The sequence below is a fragment of the Symphodus melops genome (genome assembly GCF_947650265.1).
Source record: "Symphodus melops genome assembly, chromosome: 1".
NCBI classification, from domain to species: Eukaryota; Metazoa; Chordata; class Actinopteri; order Labriformes; family Labridae; genus Symphodus; species Symphodus melops.
In genome coordinates this window covers 2,011,857-2,030,294 of record NC_136691.1, presented here as the reverse complement: position 1 = coordinate 2,030,294, position 18,438 = coordinate 2,011,857, and the positions used below count along the sequence as shown (strand labels likewise).

Here is an 18,438-nt window from a genome sequence, read left to right as displayed (position 1 = left end):
AGATGCACAGTACATAGATTCATCCACCAGGGGGCACTCAAGGAGACTCATTAGAGTTCTCTCAGCTTCTCAATTTTAATTCTAATTTGAATATTTTAATGTAAAAATCTGAACTAAATTCTGCATATTGAAAAGTTAAAAGGTGACTTGAGGGTTGGTTTACACACTGGCCATTTAATTAATAAAGACCGTGGCCCTCAAACACACAGCATACTGTTATAATCTGGTATGAAGCATCTTTTCTCTGTGAGATTGTTATTTTTATACATGGTCCCTGTCAAGTAAACTTATAAACTAAACTTCAAAAATGTCCTCTGTTGGTTGGTGTGTAATAATGCTCAAGTCCCCTGTTAGATACGTACGCTAGTGCACACACATACACACAGACCACACATGCACACACAGAGACAGACACACAAAAACACAGATACACACTCACTATACAACAACTAATAACACTTTTTGAGATGTTTATTCACATAAATGATTATTACTCCTGTTAAAATATCATAGCTATTTATTATTATGGTGCTATATGTTATTTTAAGCCTTGTTGATATTTTCAATAAAGCTTTGAATTGACAGCTACACCGAACAAAGCAATACGATGTGACATCATTTACACCTCCCACTCAGAGTGTGACATCACAGGAAAATGGCCGCTGTGTGGATGTGGTCTGTGCTCTACCTGGTTTCTTCAGAGTTTCGTAGTCCGTCATCTCGTCTCCTCCTGCTGATGTGCTTCCTTCTCATTTGTTGAAGATGATATGAAGGAACAAAAATAAAGATGAAATAAATCACTTTAACTGACTGAAGTCACATTAATATGATAACAAATGTGATTACTTTAAATTTTATGTTAGTAACTCTACCTGCTTTCTCACATGGTAACCCGGGGTTGACATTACACAGCAGAGTTTGTCCACTCTGATCCGTCACGTTACAAAACAACAACTCATTAAGCTTTGACTTCTGAACTTCAGTTTTAAATGTCACATTGGCTGCACAGGTCTGTTTCTGTTCTGATATATCTGTCTCATCACCCTTATAATACCACTGCACTGTGTGGACACAGTCTCTGTATTTGAACACATGGCAGTAATACCTGAAGGGATTATCCGAAGTTACTGGTGAAGAGAGGTGAGAGAGAAAGAACAGAAGAGTTGAGTTAACCTTCCTCACTTTATAAAAGACTTATTCAAATGTTTCAGGATCGTTTTAACAAGAAAGTCTGAGTTAAAAACACTGATAAAACACTTACTGTCAATAACATTCAGCAACACACGAGCATCTGGACCGACTTGTTCTCCTGATCTGAACTGTCTGCAGGTGTAACGACCGGCATCGTCACGTTTGACATTTTTAATAACCAGAGAACAGTCCTCTGTAACACTTAGCCTCTCAGCTTTAGCTTCACCTCTCTTATTGTTACTTATATTCCCGTCTGTAATCAGCTCCGTAACTGCTCCCCCAGTGTAACTGAAAAGCCAAGAAGTCTTCTCGCATCTCGTCTGATCTTCAATCACATTTCCACAAGGCAAAGTCACGTCCTCTCCATGTCTGACGGTGAAGGAGGCGATATCAACTCCGCTTACAGCTGGTGAAGATTAAAGAGAAATATTAAAAAAACAAAATTAATAGTTTTGTCAGAGGAAGCAAAAAGATGTCTGACTGAAATCGACGAGGTTAAAAACATCTGCAGTCTGTATTTTTAGCGTTTGTGTGTCAATTCTTACCCGTAAACAGAAACATCAGAATCACAAATAAAGACATTATAATCCTTCTGAAGTGACGGATCTCACTTCATGCTCTCTCGCTCAGACACCCTTTACTCTCAAAGACTCTAAGTAGAGAGTTACAGCATCAACTTCCTCTTTTTTTACTTCTTTTAAGCAAATTCTTGTTTTTACCTTTTTTTTGGGATCATTTTTTACATTCCCTCTTGAACTTGACTAAACAGGGCAGCTGTGACTCAGCATGATCCTACGTCAGATATCAACAATAAAAACCCTTAAAGGACAAAATGTAAGAAGAGTCTTCATAGTTTAAAACAGTTCAAAATCATTGTCCTACACGGATGTGACGCCTCCGGCTCATGATGCTGTTTGGTGTCAAATGATAATCTATGAGTGCTTTTTATTTATTATTTGTTTTACTTTTCTGTAGCCCTCATACTCAAACTTTAACCTTACCTTCTGGAAAGAAAACATGGCATTATAATTCTTCATAACAAAAAACACAATTTTTTCTGAATGTTTAAAAAATCAGCACATCATGATCTCACCTGGTTCTCCATCTGAGGACTGAGTCCTCAATCCAAACAGGAGTATTTTGTTCTTGTACCCATCCGTCACTTCACACTTTGAATTGTGTTTGGAACGAGAAGGAATCATCACGGTATGATGACATGTTCCATTCTGTTGTCTTTCATCTCCTCCCTCAAACAGCCACCTCACTTTGTGTCGACACCAATCAGGTGCTGCCACAGAGCAGCTCAGTGTCACCTGCTCACTTTCTTCACTTTCTGTAACTGATGAAGAACAAAAAGAAAATTACAGTTTAATATTTTAGATCGTTGTAAAAAATACACTATTTGATCTGAAGATACAAACACTCACTTTGAACAACAGACAGAGGAAGCTGAGTGTCTCGTGATGAACCGGTTAGTTGACGATGGTAAACACCAGCATCCTTAGCTGTGACTTTCCGTATAACCAGAGAACAGTCGGCTGTTAGATTCAGCCTCTCTGGGTCAAATTGAGAGTTAGTGACCATCTTCCCCCGTGTGACCAGATCTACAGTGGTGTGTTTTACAAAGACCCAGCTGACACCATCACACGTGTTCTTCTCATTCATCTCATGACCTGAAGGCAACATGACGTCATCCCCATCTCTGACGATGAGGGAAATGAGTGAATCATCCTGTCCAGTCACTGCTGTTTAAAAAGACAACAGAAAGAAATGTCAACATGAACTTTAAAATGAGAACTGAAGTGCACGTGCTGATATCATGTTTAACAATAACATAATACACTGCATTAAAAGCAGGGTTGGTCATTTTTCTAAAACTAACTTGATTTATAAAGTAGCATTCCCTCAGTGCTCCATCCGCACACGTCGCCTCCCCCCTCTGTGCTCCCTCTAAAGCCACTCCCCCTCTCCTCTGTGCTCCTTCTTAAGCCACGCCCCCTCTCCTCTGTGCCCCCCCTAAAGTCACGCCCCTCCCCTTTGTGCTCCCTCTAAAGCCACGCCCCATATCCCCTGTGCTCCCTCTAAAGCCACGCCACCTCTCCTCTGTGCCCCCCCTAAAGTCACGCCCCCTCTCCTCTGTGCTCCCTCTAAAGCCACACCCCTCTCCTCTGTGCTCCCTCTAAAGCCACGCCCCCTCTCCTCTGTGCCCCGCCTAACGTCACGCCCCCTCTCCTCTGTGCTCCCTCTAAAGTCACGCCCCCTCTCCCCTGTGCTCCCTCTAAAGCCACGCCCCTCTCCTCTGTGCTTTCTCTAAAGCCACGCCCCCTCACATACATGCATGAGCTCCGTTGCTGCAGAAGCGGACCTCAGCTTATTGCTTGCATTGCATAGAAAGTACGTCATCTCTTGTCTCATTCAGCAGTAAGACTCAACTTTATCATAATACATGTGAAACAAAAATTTAATTCAAGGCTTGACGCCACCAATTATTCATCCAAATAATCCTCCAGTGTTTGGAGTCAATATGATTATTTCGCTGCTCCCGATCAGATCGTAAATATCCCAGATTTAAGACTCTAGATCGGGCTGCCTCCAAAGCATCATCACTCACAAACATGGAAGCAACAATAAACATAACATGTATTTTAAAAGTGCTCATTCTTTGAGATGTAATGTTTGTGGAATCATCTCTGTGAAATCGTTACGATAGCAATCGGCTATTTTGCCCCTCTCCAGTCGCTCCCTGTGATTTTACCAAAAAATAAAAAAATATGAAAGTAAACCCTTTTAATTTTGTTTTACATTTTTTTAACTGTTTAAAAAGCACGGCCCTTCTGACACAGGTTTGAATGAAGCCCTCTTATGATGACTTTAAAAACGATGACAGTATTTGAAGTTGCCAAAGTGACACATTAAAACTTAGAGTCAAAATGAGGAAGTTTCCCCTCACATGCACTCACAGCAACTCAGCCTTACTGTTTAAAGCTAACCATAAGAGCGACCATAAATCACATTTAGGAGACTTTTAATCTTAAATCATTTAAGTCTGTTCAATTAAAAACAATTCAAATGACTGAAAATACGGAATTTAATGGAGCTGGACGTTTTCTTCCGAAGAGTTTACTGTTGAGTACGTTGTTTTTGTCATCGTCAAGTTATACAGCGAAGCCTACACCACAGACTCTTTTTTTGTCAACGTTTCAGCATCTTATTTGTTCTGATTTTAAAATCAGACATGAAGGTGGGAAGGTCGGATATTTCTGTCGGTTGTTCTTACCTGTGAACTGAAGCAGCAGCGTCAGAAAGAAAGTCATCTTATCCGATCTGAAGTCAACCATTGTGTCTGTCCCACTGTTTCTGTCTTTCTGCTGCACATATAGCTCCTTCCTGTCGACAGTTGTGTGTTACTTCCTCATTGTGTGTTCCTTGTCTCTCCTCTGAGGTTGCTTTAGTCATGAAGGTTACTCATACTTGTGTTCTAATCTACTGCACGTTTAGCTCCTCCAGTTAATCATTTAGTAATTCCCTTTGAGAGCAAATGTGCTGCTTTTTGTGGGGTTTTGATATCGAGACTCAACAACCAAATAAACCACACTTCCTTTCTATTGTGGTGAGCCAGCTGTCACCTCTTTAGTCCTGTTGGTTGTTTTTCGATTTCGACATGAGAGGGTTTTTTTTGTTTTGTTCTACACTTGGGGTTGGCCAACAGTTTACAGGCTCAGATAAACTTGCATTTAAACCACATGAACGTGTAAACAGTTCTTGCCCACGTACAAAGCGTGCTACTGGGGGATTCCTCTAGAGGGAGTGAGTGAGACATGAACGAGACTGCATACAACACTGAAGTAGAGAGTCTAGATTTGCATGGTGTAATGTAAATGAACACGGCATAGTCGTGGACTTGCTCCTCGTGGATAAAAGCACTTTGAATCTCGCTGACGTGTGGCGTTAATTTCTGAGGACGTGCACAACATACGCTCGAAACTACTGCAGAATATGGTGATGAAAGGGAGGGATCCCCAGGCCTTAATATCGCTGTAGATAAGCACATCCACCATTAAGTTACTCTCACATGCTGAATCTGTTGGTGGGGGTCTGGATTTCATTGTTACAAGTGTTCTGTCTTGTGTTTATTGTCCATTTAGTTCATTTTGACCAATCATGTATCAGCAGTCTTCAGTGTATGGAGAGTAAGCCAGCTTCTGCAGTCTGGTTCTGCTCCAGGTTTCTGCCTCGTCCAATCACAGCCTCCCTCTTATGCATCAGATATACCTACAGCATGGAAAGCACCACATCGCGCTGAATTTAATTTTTGGTCATGGATGGTGTTGTTTGTTGTTTTTTAGCCCTTATGCTTAACAAACTACAAGGATGATGCAGGGGAGGATGATGCAGAGGCAGAGCCTATCCCGTCTGTTTACATTCTCTCCGTCTATTCTTACCCTATTCCCACTTTCACTCATGGATATGACCTCGGCCATCTGCCTCCTAACTCCAGGAGGACGAACTACTTTTCCCGTCTTTGTATTTTTTCCAAGTAAATGTAACATTGTTTTTGTGTATTTTTGCCTGAGGGAGTAGTCTGCATGTTAAATGTATGCAACCACAGCTGCATAACCAGTTCCCTACAACACAGCCTAGTGTGTGATTGATTTCACCCTTAAGCAACAAATGGCATAACCCTTGACTTCCCGGTTACAGCAAACTTTTTGTTCTGTCAGGAACCATAAGGACACATTTTCCTCTAGAGCCATGGAGATATCAGGAGTGTTTCTCCAGTCTTACAGTTCCATCTTTCTGTTTGGGGCTCTGTTAAGTCTGCTGCTCCTCTGCTTCATCTCATCCTACAGCTTGCACTCCAAAGAAAACAGGAAGGAGCCTCCAGGTCCAAAGCCACTTCCTCTACTGGGGAACCTGCTGCAGCTCGACAGCAAGATGCCTTACAACACATTAGTGGAGGTGAGCCAGCTTAACAGTAGTGTGCTGTAGATCTTGTGTTTGTCTTCTTCCTCGTGTAAGTGCAATAAAAGTGTCATTTATGAGACCCTCGTTCTAGCTTTCAAAGGAATATGGATCGGTATTCACTGTCTATTTGGGGCAGAAGAAAGTGGTGGTCCTGGCAGGATACAACACTGTGAAGGAGGCGCTTGTAAATCATGCTGATGAATTTGGAGAAAGAGATCCAATTCTGATCATACATGAAAGGAAGCAGGGACATGGTAAGGTGTTACCATTTGTCTTGGTTTATTTTGCAAAACGAGAAATCAGTTACAAACGTAATATCAGTCATAAATTCTTCAAAGATTCCCGGGCGTTCACGGACTATGTGGAAATTGGCAGCAAACAAGAGCTGAAAATAAATCAAACTTTTTTTTTAAGGTATTCTGTGGTCGAATGGAGATTCTTGGAAAGAGTCTGGCACGGATGGAGCTCTTCATCTTCTTCACTACCCTACTGCAACACTTCCGTTTCACTCCTCCTCCTGGAGTTTCAGAGGAAGAAATGGATCTGACGCCTCGGTTGCTCCTCCTCTGTGAGCCCCCAGCTCATAAACTGTGCGCTGTCCCTCGAATGTAAGGCAGTGGAAGAGAACCTCGCAGCAAGAAGACAGTACAGACTTTACACACTACAACACAGAGGTCTTGAATTTCAGGGACCCGCACTGGAAATGAGCATGAGCCATAAATGAGGAAGTGCAGCAGGGGGAAAAAAGTGCAGATCCACATATTAGGGGTGGGACTTGATTAAAAATGTTAACTAATTAACTCAGGGCTTTCTAATTAATTAATCGAAACTAATCGCATTTTAAGTGCAAGGGTAGTAGACGACATATGTCAAGACAAAGATCCAGAGACAACCGGTAACAACACGCACCTTCAGAAAGTGGTCTCCTGAGGCGGAGGAGGCTCTCAGACTGTTTTGAGACCACCGACTGGAGTGCCCTGCAAGAGACTCATGATGAGGACATTGAGGGGGTCACACACTGCACAACTGACTACATGAACTTCTGCATGGACGTTGTGGTTCCCACTAAAACTGTGCGTTGCTTCCCCAACAACAAGCCCTGGATCACCAGCGATGTCAAGGAGATCCTTAACAGGAAGAAAAGGGCATTCAAGGAAGGAGACCAGGTAGAGCTGAAGCGTGTGCAGGGGGAACTCAAGGTCAGACTCCGAGAGGCAAAGGAGGAGTATAGAAGAAAGGTAGAGCAGAAGCTGCAGAAGAACAACAGGAGGGAGGTCTGGGAGGGCATGTAAACTATCACAGGCTGCAAGAAGAAAAACAACAACGCAGAAGACGGGGACCCTGAGAGAGCAAACCAGCTCAACTTGTTTTTTAACAGGTATGACATCCCCATCGCTGCAGCCAGTGCCTGTCCCCCCAGCACCCCTCTACACACCCCCTCCCTCCCTCTCACTCCCCCCAACACCTCCACCAGGACAAAAACAATCTCCAGAGACAATCCATCCCCCCTCCCCCCCACCATCACCAGAGACCAGGTGAGCAAGGAGCTGAAGAGACTCCGCCCCAGGAAGGCAGCAGGCCCGGACAAGGTGTGTCCCAGGATGCTAAAGGCCTGCTCTGCTGAGCTGGGGGAGCCACTTCAGCACATCTTCAACATGAGCCTGCGGCTCGAGAAGGTTCCTGTGCTGTGGAAGACCTCGTGCCTCACCCCGGTCCCCAAGAAGAAAAACCCCAGTGAGCCAGGTGACTTCAGACCACAGTACGTCAGACTGAGGGACTGCACATCTGACACTGTGGTCACCAGCACCGGAGCACCACAGGGGACTGTGCTCTCCCCCATCCTGTTCACCCTGTACACCTCTGACTTCCAGTATAACTCTGAGCTCTGCCACATGCAGAAATACTCGGACGACACTGCGATAGTTGCTTGTGTCAGGGATGGACAGGAGGAAGAGTACAGGAGCCTGATCGAGGACTTTGTGACGTGGTGCAGTGCCAACCATCTGCAGCTAAACACATCAAAGACCAAGGAGATGGTGGTGGACTTCCGAAGGAACAAACAACATCTAGAACCTGTTTCCATCGGGGGGTAGACGTGGAGGTGGTCAGGACCTACGGGTATCTGGGGCTGCAACTGGATGACAAGCTGGACTGGTCGCCTAACATGGACACTACCTGCAGGAAGGGACAGAGCCGTCTGTACTTCCTAAGAAGGCTGGGGTCCTTCAACATCTGCAAAAAGCTGCTGCAGATGTTCTACCAGTCTGTGGTGTCCAGCGTCCTCTTCTACGCCGTGGTGTACTGGGGAAGAAGCTGCAAGAAGAGGGACGCAGTACGCCTGGACAGACTGGTGAGGAGGGCAGAGAGGAGAACTCTGGACAAAATGCTCTCCATCATGGACAACACACACCACCCTCTGCACAGCACCTTCACCGGCTAGAGGAGCATGTTCAGTGACAGACTGCTGTCACAGTCGTGCTCCACGGACAGACTCAAGAACTCTTTTGTCCCCCTGGCCATAAGACTGTATAACACTTCACTGTCACGGCAGGGAAGAAGCACACGGTGAACCCTGGAGTCTTTTTTCACTCTTTTTTTTTCTCACTCCTCATCTGCACTGCTGACCTCAGAGTCAGCCTCTATTTGGACACTTTAATGCATATTGATCGTCACTTTACTGAGCACTGGTCACTTTAATGATAATAACCCTAATCATGTCTGGTTTCATCCTACTGTATTGTTATGCTACATCTGTAATGGTTGACATGACCACCCTAACTAGGTCAAGTTTCACTCTATTGTCTTTGACACTTAATGCTAATCTGCTCCTCAATAGTTGGGTACTTTAATGGCAATCACCCTAATCACTCCTGGTTTCACCTTATTGTTTTGGACACTTAATGCTAATCACTGCTCCTTTATGTTGCTGAGCATTTTAATGGCTCAATTTGCATCCCTACATTGACTGTTTAATGACTGTACTCACACCTCTGGCACTACCTCAAACACCTCTGTACATGCACATGGAACTAGTTTCTAGAAGGTCAGCACTTTGTTTCTAAGGCTCTTTAACTGTTTACAGGTCTCTTTTAATCAGCAGATGTTTTTCTCTCCTTCACATGTTGTGTACATTATGCTATATAAGTTTGAAGTCTAATGCTAATGCGGTAATTATGTTTATTCTTAGTCACATAGGGGCTGCTAAATCTTGTTTGGGGATAATTGTATAATGGGGGGGGGGATGGTGGCAGCCGGTGTGTATTGTAACTAATGTCTTCAAACCTAAGTCCCCACAGACTGAGCTATTGCTGCACCTGATAAACTACGGCAAAGCTGAAGCAAAATGTTTGAAATCTTTAAAACAAATCTGGAGTTATTGGGGCGCCATCAGCCTTGTGGGTTGTTGGCTCACCACACACCTGTAAAGGCCATAGTCCTCAAAAAGGGCAGTCTAAGTTTGGAATCTGACCCGTGGCTGCTTCTCTTCTTCCTCATGTGAACTGGTGTTTTCAGGTGATCTTGATCTTGACATTGTTGCTCACTAGAATCTGACAGAAGCATCCGGACCTCTTGAGTTTTCATAGATGACTGAAGCTTCACCTTCATCATTTTCAACCTGAGAACAGAAAATGCAACAAATTTGATTTTCTCACATAAAGACACAATTATACATCCCTCTTAGATTCAAAAACTGTAGTTTTACTGGATTTAAAGAAAAGTTAACTCTCAAATATCAGAAAAACCAGCTGTTGATTATTTAGTTTTGAAACTCACAGAGTTTTGATCTGTCTGCGTTTTGTTCCCTGTGAAGAGAAAAGAGTCAACTTCAGTTTTCACATTGTAAACCACATCAAACTAACAACACTTTCAAACGTTTCTCACCTTTGATTCTCGCCCATATGCTGACTGTCACAGAAATGATGATGAGTACTGCCAGTCCCACAGACACAGTGATGAACCGGATCCAACCTGAACCTGAGAATAAAAACATTGAAACCTTTTTAACTGCAGTGTTTGTTGAATTGAAAAACAGAACAGAACTGAATTTATAATTTAGGACTAATTTACACTTCACTACATAGATGCACAGTACATAGATTCATCCACCAGAGGGCGCTCAATCAAAACAATAACTAAAGATGATGTTGATGCTGAAGGAGAATCATGAGAGTTCTCTCAGCTTCTCAATTTTAATTCTAATTTGGATATTTTAATGTAAAAATCTGAATTAATTCTGCATATTGAAAAGTTAAAAGATGACTTGAGGGTTGGTTTACACACTGGCCATTTAATTAACAAGGACCGCGGCCCTCAAACACACAGCATACTGTTATAATCTGGTATGAAGCATCTTTTCTCTGTGAGATGAATGTTATTTTTATACATGGTCCCTGTCAAGTAAACTTATAAACTAAACTTCAAAAAATGTCCTCTGTTGGTTGGTGTGTAATAATGCTCAAGTCCCCTGTTAGATACGTACGCTAGTGCACACACATACACACAGACCACACATGCACACACAGAGACAGACACAAAAACACAGACACACACTCACTATGAAACAACTAATAACACTTTTGAGATGTTTATTCACATACATGATTATTACTCCCCTTAAAATATCATAGCTATTTATTATTAGAGTGCTATATGTTATTTTAAGCCTTGTTGATATTTTCAATAAAGCTTTGAATTGACAGCTACACCGAACAAAGCAGTACGATGTGACATCATTCACACCTCCCACTCAGAGTGTGACATCACAGGAAAATGGCCGCTGTGTGGATGTGGTCTGTGCTCTACCTGGTCTCTTCAGAGTTTCGTAGTCCGTCATCTCGTTTCCTCCTGCTGATGTGCTTCCTTCTCATTTGTTGAAGATGATATGAAGGAACAAAAATATTGATGAAATAAATCACTTTAACTGACTGAAGTCACATTAATATGATAAGAAATGTGATTACTGTAAAATGTAATGTTAGTAACTCTACCTGCTTTCTCACATGGAGACTCAGAGATGGATGTGTCTTACCTGGAATGTGATCCTCTTTCTCTTCTGATGTTTTTCTGTTTATGTTTGTTGATTCTGATTTAAAACACAAAACAGAAGACATGATAATAAAATACTGTTTAAATCTTTCACTACATAATTAATCAAATCAAATCAGACGTACCTGTTTTCTCACATGGAGACTCAGAGATGGAATCACACAGCAGAGTTTGTCCACTCTGATCCGTCACGTTACAAAACAGCAACTCATTAAGCTTTGACTCCTGAACTGGAATTGAAAAGGTCACAATGGCTGAACAGTAGTACTGTTGGTGTACAAATATATCTGTCTCATCACCCTTATAATACCACTGCACTGTGTGGACACAATCTCCATATGTCAACACAGAGCAGTAAAACCTGAAGGGATCCTCCATTTCAACTGGTGAAGAGAGGTGAGAGAGAAAGAACACAAGAGTTGAGTTAACCTTCCTCACGTTATAAAAGACTTATTCAAATGTTTCAGGATCGTTTTAACAAGAGAGTCTGAGTTAAAAACACTGATAAAACACTTACTGTCAATAACATTCAGTAACACACGAGCATCTGGACCGACTTGTTCTCCTGATCTGAACTGTCTGCAGGAGTAACGACCGACATCGTTACGTTTGACATTTTTAATAACCAGAGAACAGTCCTCTGTAACACTTAGCCTCTTAGCTTTAGCAATCTCATCGATGCTTATATTCCCGTCTGTATCCAGCTCTACTGTCGTTATTAAATCACGACTGAAAAGCCAAGAAGTCTTGTCACATCTCGTCTGATCTTTGATCACATTTCCACAAGGCAAAGTCACGTCCTCTCCAAGTCTGACAGTGAAGGAGGCGATATCATCTCCGCTTACAGCTGGTGAAGATTAAAGAGAAATATGAAACAAATAACATTAATAGTTTTGTCAGAGGAAGCAAAAAGAGGAAGCAAACTTTCATGTCTGACTGAAATCGATGTCAACCACTTAAACAGGTTAAAAACATCTGCAGTCTGTATTTTTAGCGTTTGTGTGTTTAATTCAATTCTTACCTGTAAACAGAAACATCAGAATCACAAATAAAGACATTTTAATCCTTCTGAAGTGACGGATCTCACTTTATGCCCTCTAGCTCACACACCCTTCACTCTCAAAGACTCCAAGAAGAGAGTTACAGGATCAACTTCCTCTTTTTACTTCCTTTTAGCAAATTCTTGTTTTTACCTTTTTTTTGTCATTTTTTACATTCCCTCTTGAACTTGACTAAACAGGGCAGCTGTGACTCAGCATGATCCTCTGTCAGATATCAACAATAAAAACCCTTAAAGGACAAAATGTAAGAAGAGTCTTCATAGTTTAATACAGTTAAAAATCATTGTCCTATAAACAGATGTGACGCCTCCGGCTCATGATGCTGTTTGGTGACGAATGGGGAGGGCGGATATTTTTAGCGGGTTGAGAAATGTTTGTTCCTCATTGCGCCTCATTCAAATCAGTCAATCATTCTCTCTCTGCCTTATTTCCCACTCTACTGACTGCCCTGTCTGTTTAAAAAATAAACACTAAAAAGATACGAAACAAATTATATTAAAAATTAATACAGGATTCAGTTATACAAAACTCAATGTGAGAGGTGGAGAGCTGTTTTATTAAAAACGTAGCAAATTAGCACTAGCCAAACATTAGCAAAAAAGTACAAAAACAGGAAAGACAAGCTTATATACATTGTGTACAATAAATTAAAACTGTTTACTTTCTTGCAACAGAGTTCTTTTTTCTCTTTTACACACTTTTTTTAATCCTGGTTTACACTCTGTTATGGAGAGACATGCTTATCGTACATACATAGGTCCAGGACACAAACAGAACCTGTGGATGTGCACTAGTGGAGAGATGCAACTATGCTAAAAACATTTAACCAATCTTTGTTGATTGGTTAAATGTTTAGCATAGTTGAACTGTCGTTCATTTGCTGCTCTGCGCTTACATTCCTCCACGAGCGCACGTCGAGATTACAAACACAGCACCCTGATACTTTCATTGCCATCTCAGGTGACTTTAACCACGTTACATTGAACTCTACACTACCGGACTTTCACCAGTTTGTAAGCTGTTCCACCAGGAAGAACAGGACAATAGACCTCCTGTATGTAAACGTGAAGGACGCCTACACTGACTCACTGGTGACAGTGGTAGAGAGGAGGACTCTGGACAAAATACTCTCCATCATGGACAACACACACCACCCTCTGCACAGCACCTTCACCGGTCAGAGGAGCATGTTCAGTGACAGACTGCTGTCACAGTTGTGCTCCACGGACAGACTCAAGAACTCTTTTGTCCCCCTATAGGCCATAAGACTGTACAACACTTCACTGTCACGGCAGGGAAGAAGCACGCGGTGAACTCTGGACTCTTTTTTCACTTTTTTCTCACTCCTCATCTGCACTGCTGACCTCAGAGTCAGCCCCCAGTTGGACACTTTAATGAATATTGATAGTCACCTTACTGAGCACTGGTCACTTTAATGATAATCACCCTAATCATGTCTGGTTTCGTCCTACTATATTGTTATGCTACATCTGTAATGGTTGACATGATCACCCTAACTAGGTCAAGTTTCACTCTATTGTCTTTGACACTTAATGCTAATCTGCTCCTCAATAGTTGGGTACTTTAATGGCAATCACCCTAATCACTCCTGGTTTCACCTTATTGTTTTGGACACTTAATGCTAATCACTGCTCCTTTATGTTGCTGAGCATTTTAATGGCTCAATTTGCATCCCTGCATTGACTGTTTAATGACTGTACTCACACCTCTGGCACTACCTCAAACACCTCTGTACATGCACATGGAACTAGTTTCTAGAAGGTCAGCACTTTGTTTCTAAGGCTCTTTAACTGTTTACAGGTCTCTTTTAATCAGCAGATGTTTTTCTCTCCTTCACAGGTTGTGTACATTATGCTATATAAGTTTGAAGTCTAATGCTAATGCAGTAATTATGTTTATTCTTAGTCACATAGGGGCTGCTAAATCTTGTTTGGGGATAATTGTATAATGGGGGGGGGGGGGATGGTGGCGGCCGGTGTGTATTGTAACTAATGTCTTCAAACCTAAGTCCCCACAGACTGAGCTATTGCTGCACCTGATAAACTACGGCAAAGCTGAAGCAAAATGTTTGAAATCTTTAAAACAAATCTGGAGTTGTTGGGGCGCCATCAGCCTTGTGGGTTGTTGGCTCACCCCACACCTGTAAAGGCCATAGTCCTCAAAAAGGGCAGTCTAAGTTTGGAATCTGACCCGTGGCTGCTTCTCTTCTTCCTCATGTGAACTTGTGTTTTCAGGTGATCTTGATCTTGACGTTGTTGCTCACTGGAATCTGACAGAAGCATCCGGACCTCTTGAGTTTTCATAGATGACTGAAGCTTCACCTTCATCATTTTCAACCTGAGAACAGAAAATGCAACAAATTTGATTTTCTCACATAAAGACACAATTATACATCCCTCTTAGATTCAAAAACTGAAGTTTTACTGGATTTAAAGAAAAGTTAGCTCTCAAATATCAGAAAAACCAGCTGTTGATTATTTAGTTTTTAAACTCACAGAGTTTTGATCCGTCTGCGTTTTGTTGCCTGTGAAGACAAAAGAGTCAATTTCAGTTTTCACATTGTAAACCACATCAAACTAACAACACCTTCAAACGTTTCTCACCTTTGATTCTCGCCCATATGCTGACTGTCACAGAAATGATGATGAGTACTGCCAGTCCCACAGACACAGAGATGAACCTGATCCAACCTAAACCTGAGAATAAAAACATTCAAACCTTTTTAACTGCAGTGTTTGTTGAATTGAAAAACAGAACAGAACTGAATTTATAATTTAGGACTAATTTACACTTCACTAACACTTAAGGTTTATACAGGAGCTGAGATAGTTCCAACATGGGCAGACATCACAACTTGAACCTTACATCAAGCTCCTAGTAGCTGTAAAGTCTGATGGTTGTCATGGTGAATCATTTAAAGGCACAGTACATAGATTCTGCCACCAGAGGGCGCTCAATCAAAACAATAACTAAAGATGATGTTGATGCTGAAGGAGAATCATTAGAGTTCTCTCAGCTTCTCAATTTTAATTCTAATTTGGATATTTTAATGTAAAAATCTGAATTAAATTCTGCATATTGAAAAGTTAAAAGGTGACTTGAGGGTTGGTTTACACACTGGCCATTTAATTAACAAGGACCGTGGCCCTCAAACACACAGCATACTGTTATAATCTGGTATGAAGCATATTTTCTCTGTGAGATGAATGTTATTTTTATACATGGTCCCTGTCAAGTAAACTTATAAACTAAACTTCAAAAATGTCCTCTGTTGGTTGGTGTGTAATAATGCTCAAGTCCCCTGTTAGATATGTACGCTAGCGCTCACACATGCACACAGACACACACTCACTATAAAACAACTAATAACACTTTTTGAGATGTTTATTCACATAAATGATTATTACTCCTGTTAAAATATCATAGTTATTTATTATTATAGTGCTATATGTTATTTTAAGCCTTGGTGATATTTTCAATAAAGCTTTGAATTGACAGCTACACCGAACAAAGCAATACGATGTGACATCATTCACACCTCCCACTCAGAGTGTGACATCACAGGAAAATGGCCGCTGTGTGGATGTGGTCTGTGCTCTACCTGGTTTCTTCAGAGTTTCGTAGTCCGTCAACTCGTTTCCTCCTGCTGATGTGCTTCCTTCTCATTTGTTGAAGATGATATGAAGGAACAAAAATAAAGATGAAATAAATCACTTTAACTGACTGAAGTCACATTAATATGATAAGAAATTTGATTACTTTAAATTTTATGTTAGTAACTCTACCTGCTTTCTCACATGGTAACCCGGGGTTGACATTACACAGCAGAGTTTGTCCACTCTGATCCGTCACGTTACAAAACAACAACTCATTAAGCTTTGACTTCTGAACTTCAGTTTTAAATGTCACAACGTTTGTACAGATGTACTGTTGGTGTTCTGATATATCTGTCTCATCACCCTTATAATTCCACTGCACTCTGTGGGCACACTCTCCATATTTGAACACAATGCAGTAAAACCTGAAGGCATCATCCGTTTCAACTGGTGAAGAGAGGTGAGAGAGAAAGAACAGAAGAGTTGAGTTAACCTTCCTCACTTTATAAAAGACTTATTCAAATGTTTCAGGATCGTTTTAACAAGAGAGTCTGAGTAATACTGATAAAACACTTACTGTCAATAACATTCAGTAACACACGAGCATCTGGACCGACTTGTTCTCCTGATCTGAACTGTCTGCAGGAGTAACGACCAAAATCGTAACGTTTGACGTTTTTAATAACCAGAGAACAGTCCTCTGTAACACTTAGCCTCTCAGCTTCAGCTCCAGCATCTTTACTTATAATCCCGTCTGTAATCAGATCCATAACTGCTCCCCCAGTATCACGACTGAAAAGCCAAGAAGTCTTGTCACATCTCGTCTGATCTTTGATCACATTTCCACAAGGCAAAGTCACGTCCTCTCCATGTCTGACAGTGAAGGAGGCGACATCATCTCCGCTTACAGCTGGTGAAGATTAAAGAGAAATATAAAAAATAAAAAAAATTAACAGGAATTTATTGTTATTTCGTCCATAGTTTTGTCAGAAGAAGCAAAAAGATGTCTGACTAAAATCGACATCAGCCACTTAAACAGGTTAAAAACATCTATTTTTAGCGTTTGTTTGTGTGTTTAAGTCAATTCTTACCTGTAAACAGAAACATCAGAATCACAAATAAAGACATTTTAATCCTTCTGAAGTGACGGATCTCACTTCATGCTCTCTCGCTCACACACCCTTTACTCTCAGAGACTTTAAGAAGAGAGTTACAGGATCAACTTCCTCTTTTTAACTTACTTTAGGCAACTTCTTCTTTTTTGTCATTTTTTACATTTTCTCTTGAACTTGACCAAATAAGGCAGTCAATCTTTATTTGTGCAGCGGCAATTCACAACTACGTGTTACCATGAGGCGCTTTACAGAGAGCAGGTTAAGACCTCAATCAGTGTTAATAAAAATGGGATGTGGGGAGAGAGGATAAGATGCAGGAAGGATTTCTCCTTAACTTTTCTTTTTACCTGCTAGAGTGTCACCTTTCAGCATTTCGTCTTCTTTTGTTGAAGCGTTTTCTTTTGCCTCTGTGGAATGGGATGTAAAAAATAAACAATAAAGAAGACACAATGATAAAACACTGTTTAGCACTTTAACTACATAATTAATCAAATCAAATTAGACGTACCTGTTTTCTCACATGGAGACTCAGAGATGGAATCACACGTCAGAGTTTGTCCACTCTGATCTGTCACGTTACAAAACAGCAACTCCTCAAAGTTTGACTCCTGAACTTGAGTTGAAAAGGTCACAACGGCTGAACAGGAATACTGATGGTGTTCTGATATATCTATCTCATCACCCTTATAATACCACTGCACTGTGTGGACACACTCTCTGTATCTGAACACAGAGCAGTAAAACCTGAAGGCGTCCTCCATTTCAACTGTTGAAGAGAATAAGAGAGAAAGTTTAACTTCCAAACCTTGTTCACATTATAAAAAAAGTTAGGATATTTAAATTTATGAGTCATCACTTACTGTAAATAACATTCAGCAACACACGAGCATCTGGACCGACTTGTTCTCCTGATCTGAACTGTCTGCAGGAGTAACGACCGACATCGTCACGTTTGACATTTTTAATAACCAGAGAACAGTCCTCTGTAACACTTAACCTCTTAGCTTTAGCAATCTCATCGATGCTTATATTCCCGTCTGTAACCAGCTCTACTGTCGTTATTAAATCACGACTGAAAAGCCAAGACGTCTTCTCGCATCTCGTCTGATCTTGAATCACATTTCCACAAGGCAAAGTCACGTCCTCTCCATGTCTGACAGTGAAGGAGGCGATATCAACTCCGCTTACAGCTGGTGAAGATATGTGATTTGTAAAAAAACAATCAATGTTTTTGCCTATATGATATACAGTTATGTTTGAAAATGTCATAAAAACCTAATGAAATGCACTCAACACAGAATATTCAGAGTAAACAACAAGTTCTTACCTGTAACCAGCAGCATGAGAATCACAATTAAAAATAGTTTAGTCCTTCTGAATTGATGCATCTTGCCTCTTTGTCTCGTCCTCTTGTTGTTGAGCATTTTTATGTGGAAGTTTCTT

The 18,438-nt window shown here is 41.2% G+C and overlaps 2 protein-coding genes and 2 long non-coding RNA genes across 4 annotated transcripts in view; 1 reads left to right on the top strand and 3 right to left on the bottom strand.

The window, feature by feature from the left end:
- Positions 1–18,438, bottom strand: part of LOC306832344 (uncharacterized protein) — a 41,505-nt gene that overhangs the window by 1,232 nt on the left and 21,835 nt on the right. The window contains exons 1-5 of the transcript XR_013780211.1: positions 4,469–4,552; positions 2,619–2,936; positions 2,285–2,530; positions 1,262–1,597; positions 689–1,127 (exon numbers count right to left, since the gene is read on the bottom strand). The gene's annotated coding sequence lies outside the window, so the exon portion shown is untranslated. Of the gene's footprint in view, positions 1–688; positions 1,128–1,261; positions 1,598–2,284; positions 2,531–2,618; positions 2,937–4,468 lie in introns of the transcript that reaches the window.
- LOC306835694 (cytochrome P450 2K1-like) overlaps positions 5,944–18,438 on the top strand; it is a gene marked incomplete at both ends in the record, with an annotated part of 41,197 nt that continues 28,702 nt past the window's right edge. Inside the window, 2 exons of the mRNA XM_079362375.1 lie at positions 5,944–6,150; positions 6,248–6,410. Coding sequence (XP_079218501.1) covers positions 5,944–6,150; positions 6,248–6,410 — 370 coding nt within the window. The remainder of the gene's footprint in view (positions 6,151–6,247; positions 6,411–18,438) is intronic.
- On the bottom strand, positions 9,687–10,125 carry LOC306832461. Its single transcript, XR_013780232.1, has 3 exons — positions 10,039–10,125; positions 9,931–9,959; positions 9,687–9,772 (listed from the first exon to the last, which is right to left on the bottom strand). It is a non-coding gene; the product is annotated as an uncharacterized lncRNA (long non-coding RNA).
- Positions 16,077–17,060, bottom strand: LOC306832460. The gene is made up of 3 exons (XR_013780231.1): positions 16,972–17,060; positions 16,458–16,790; positions 16,077–16,327 (listed from the first exon to the last, which is right to left on the bottom strand). It is a non-coding gene; the product is annotated as an uncharacterized lncRNA (long non-coding RNA).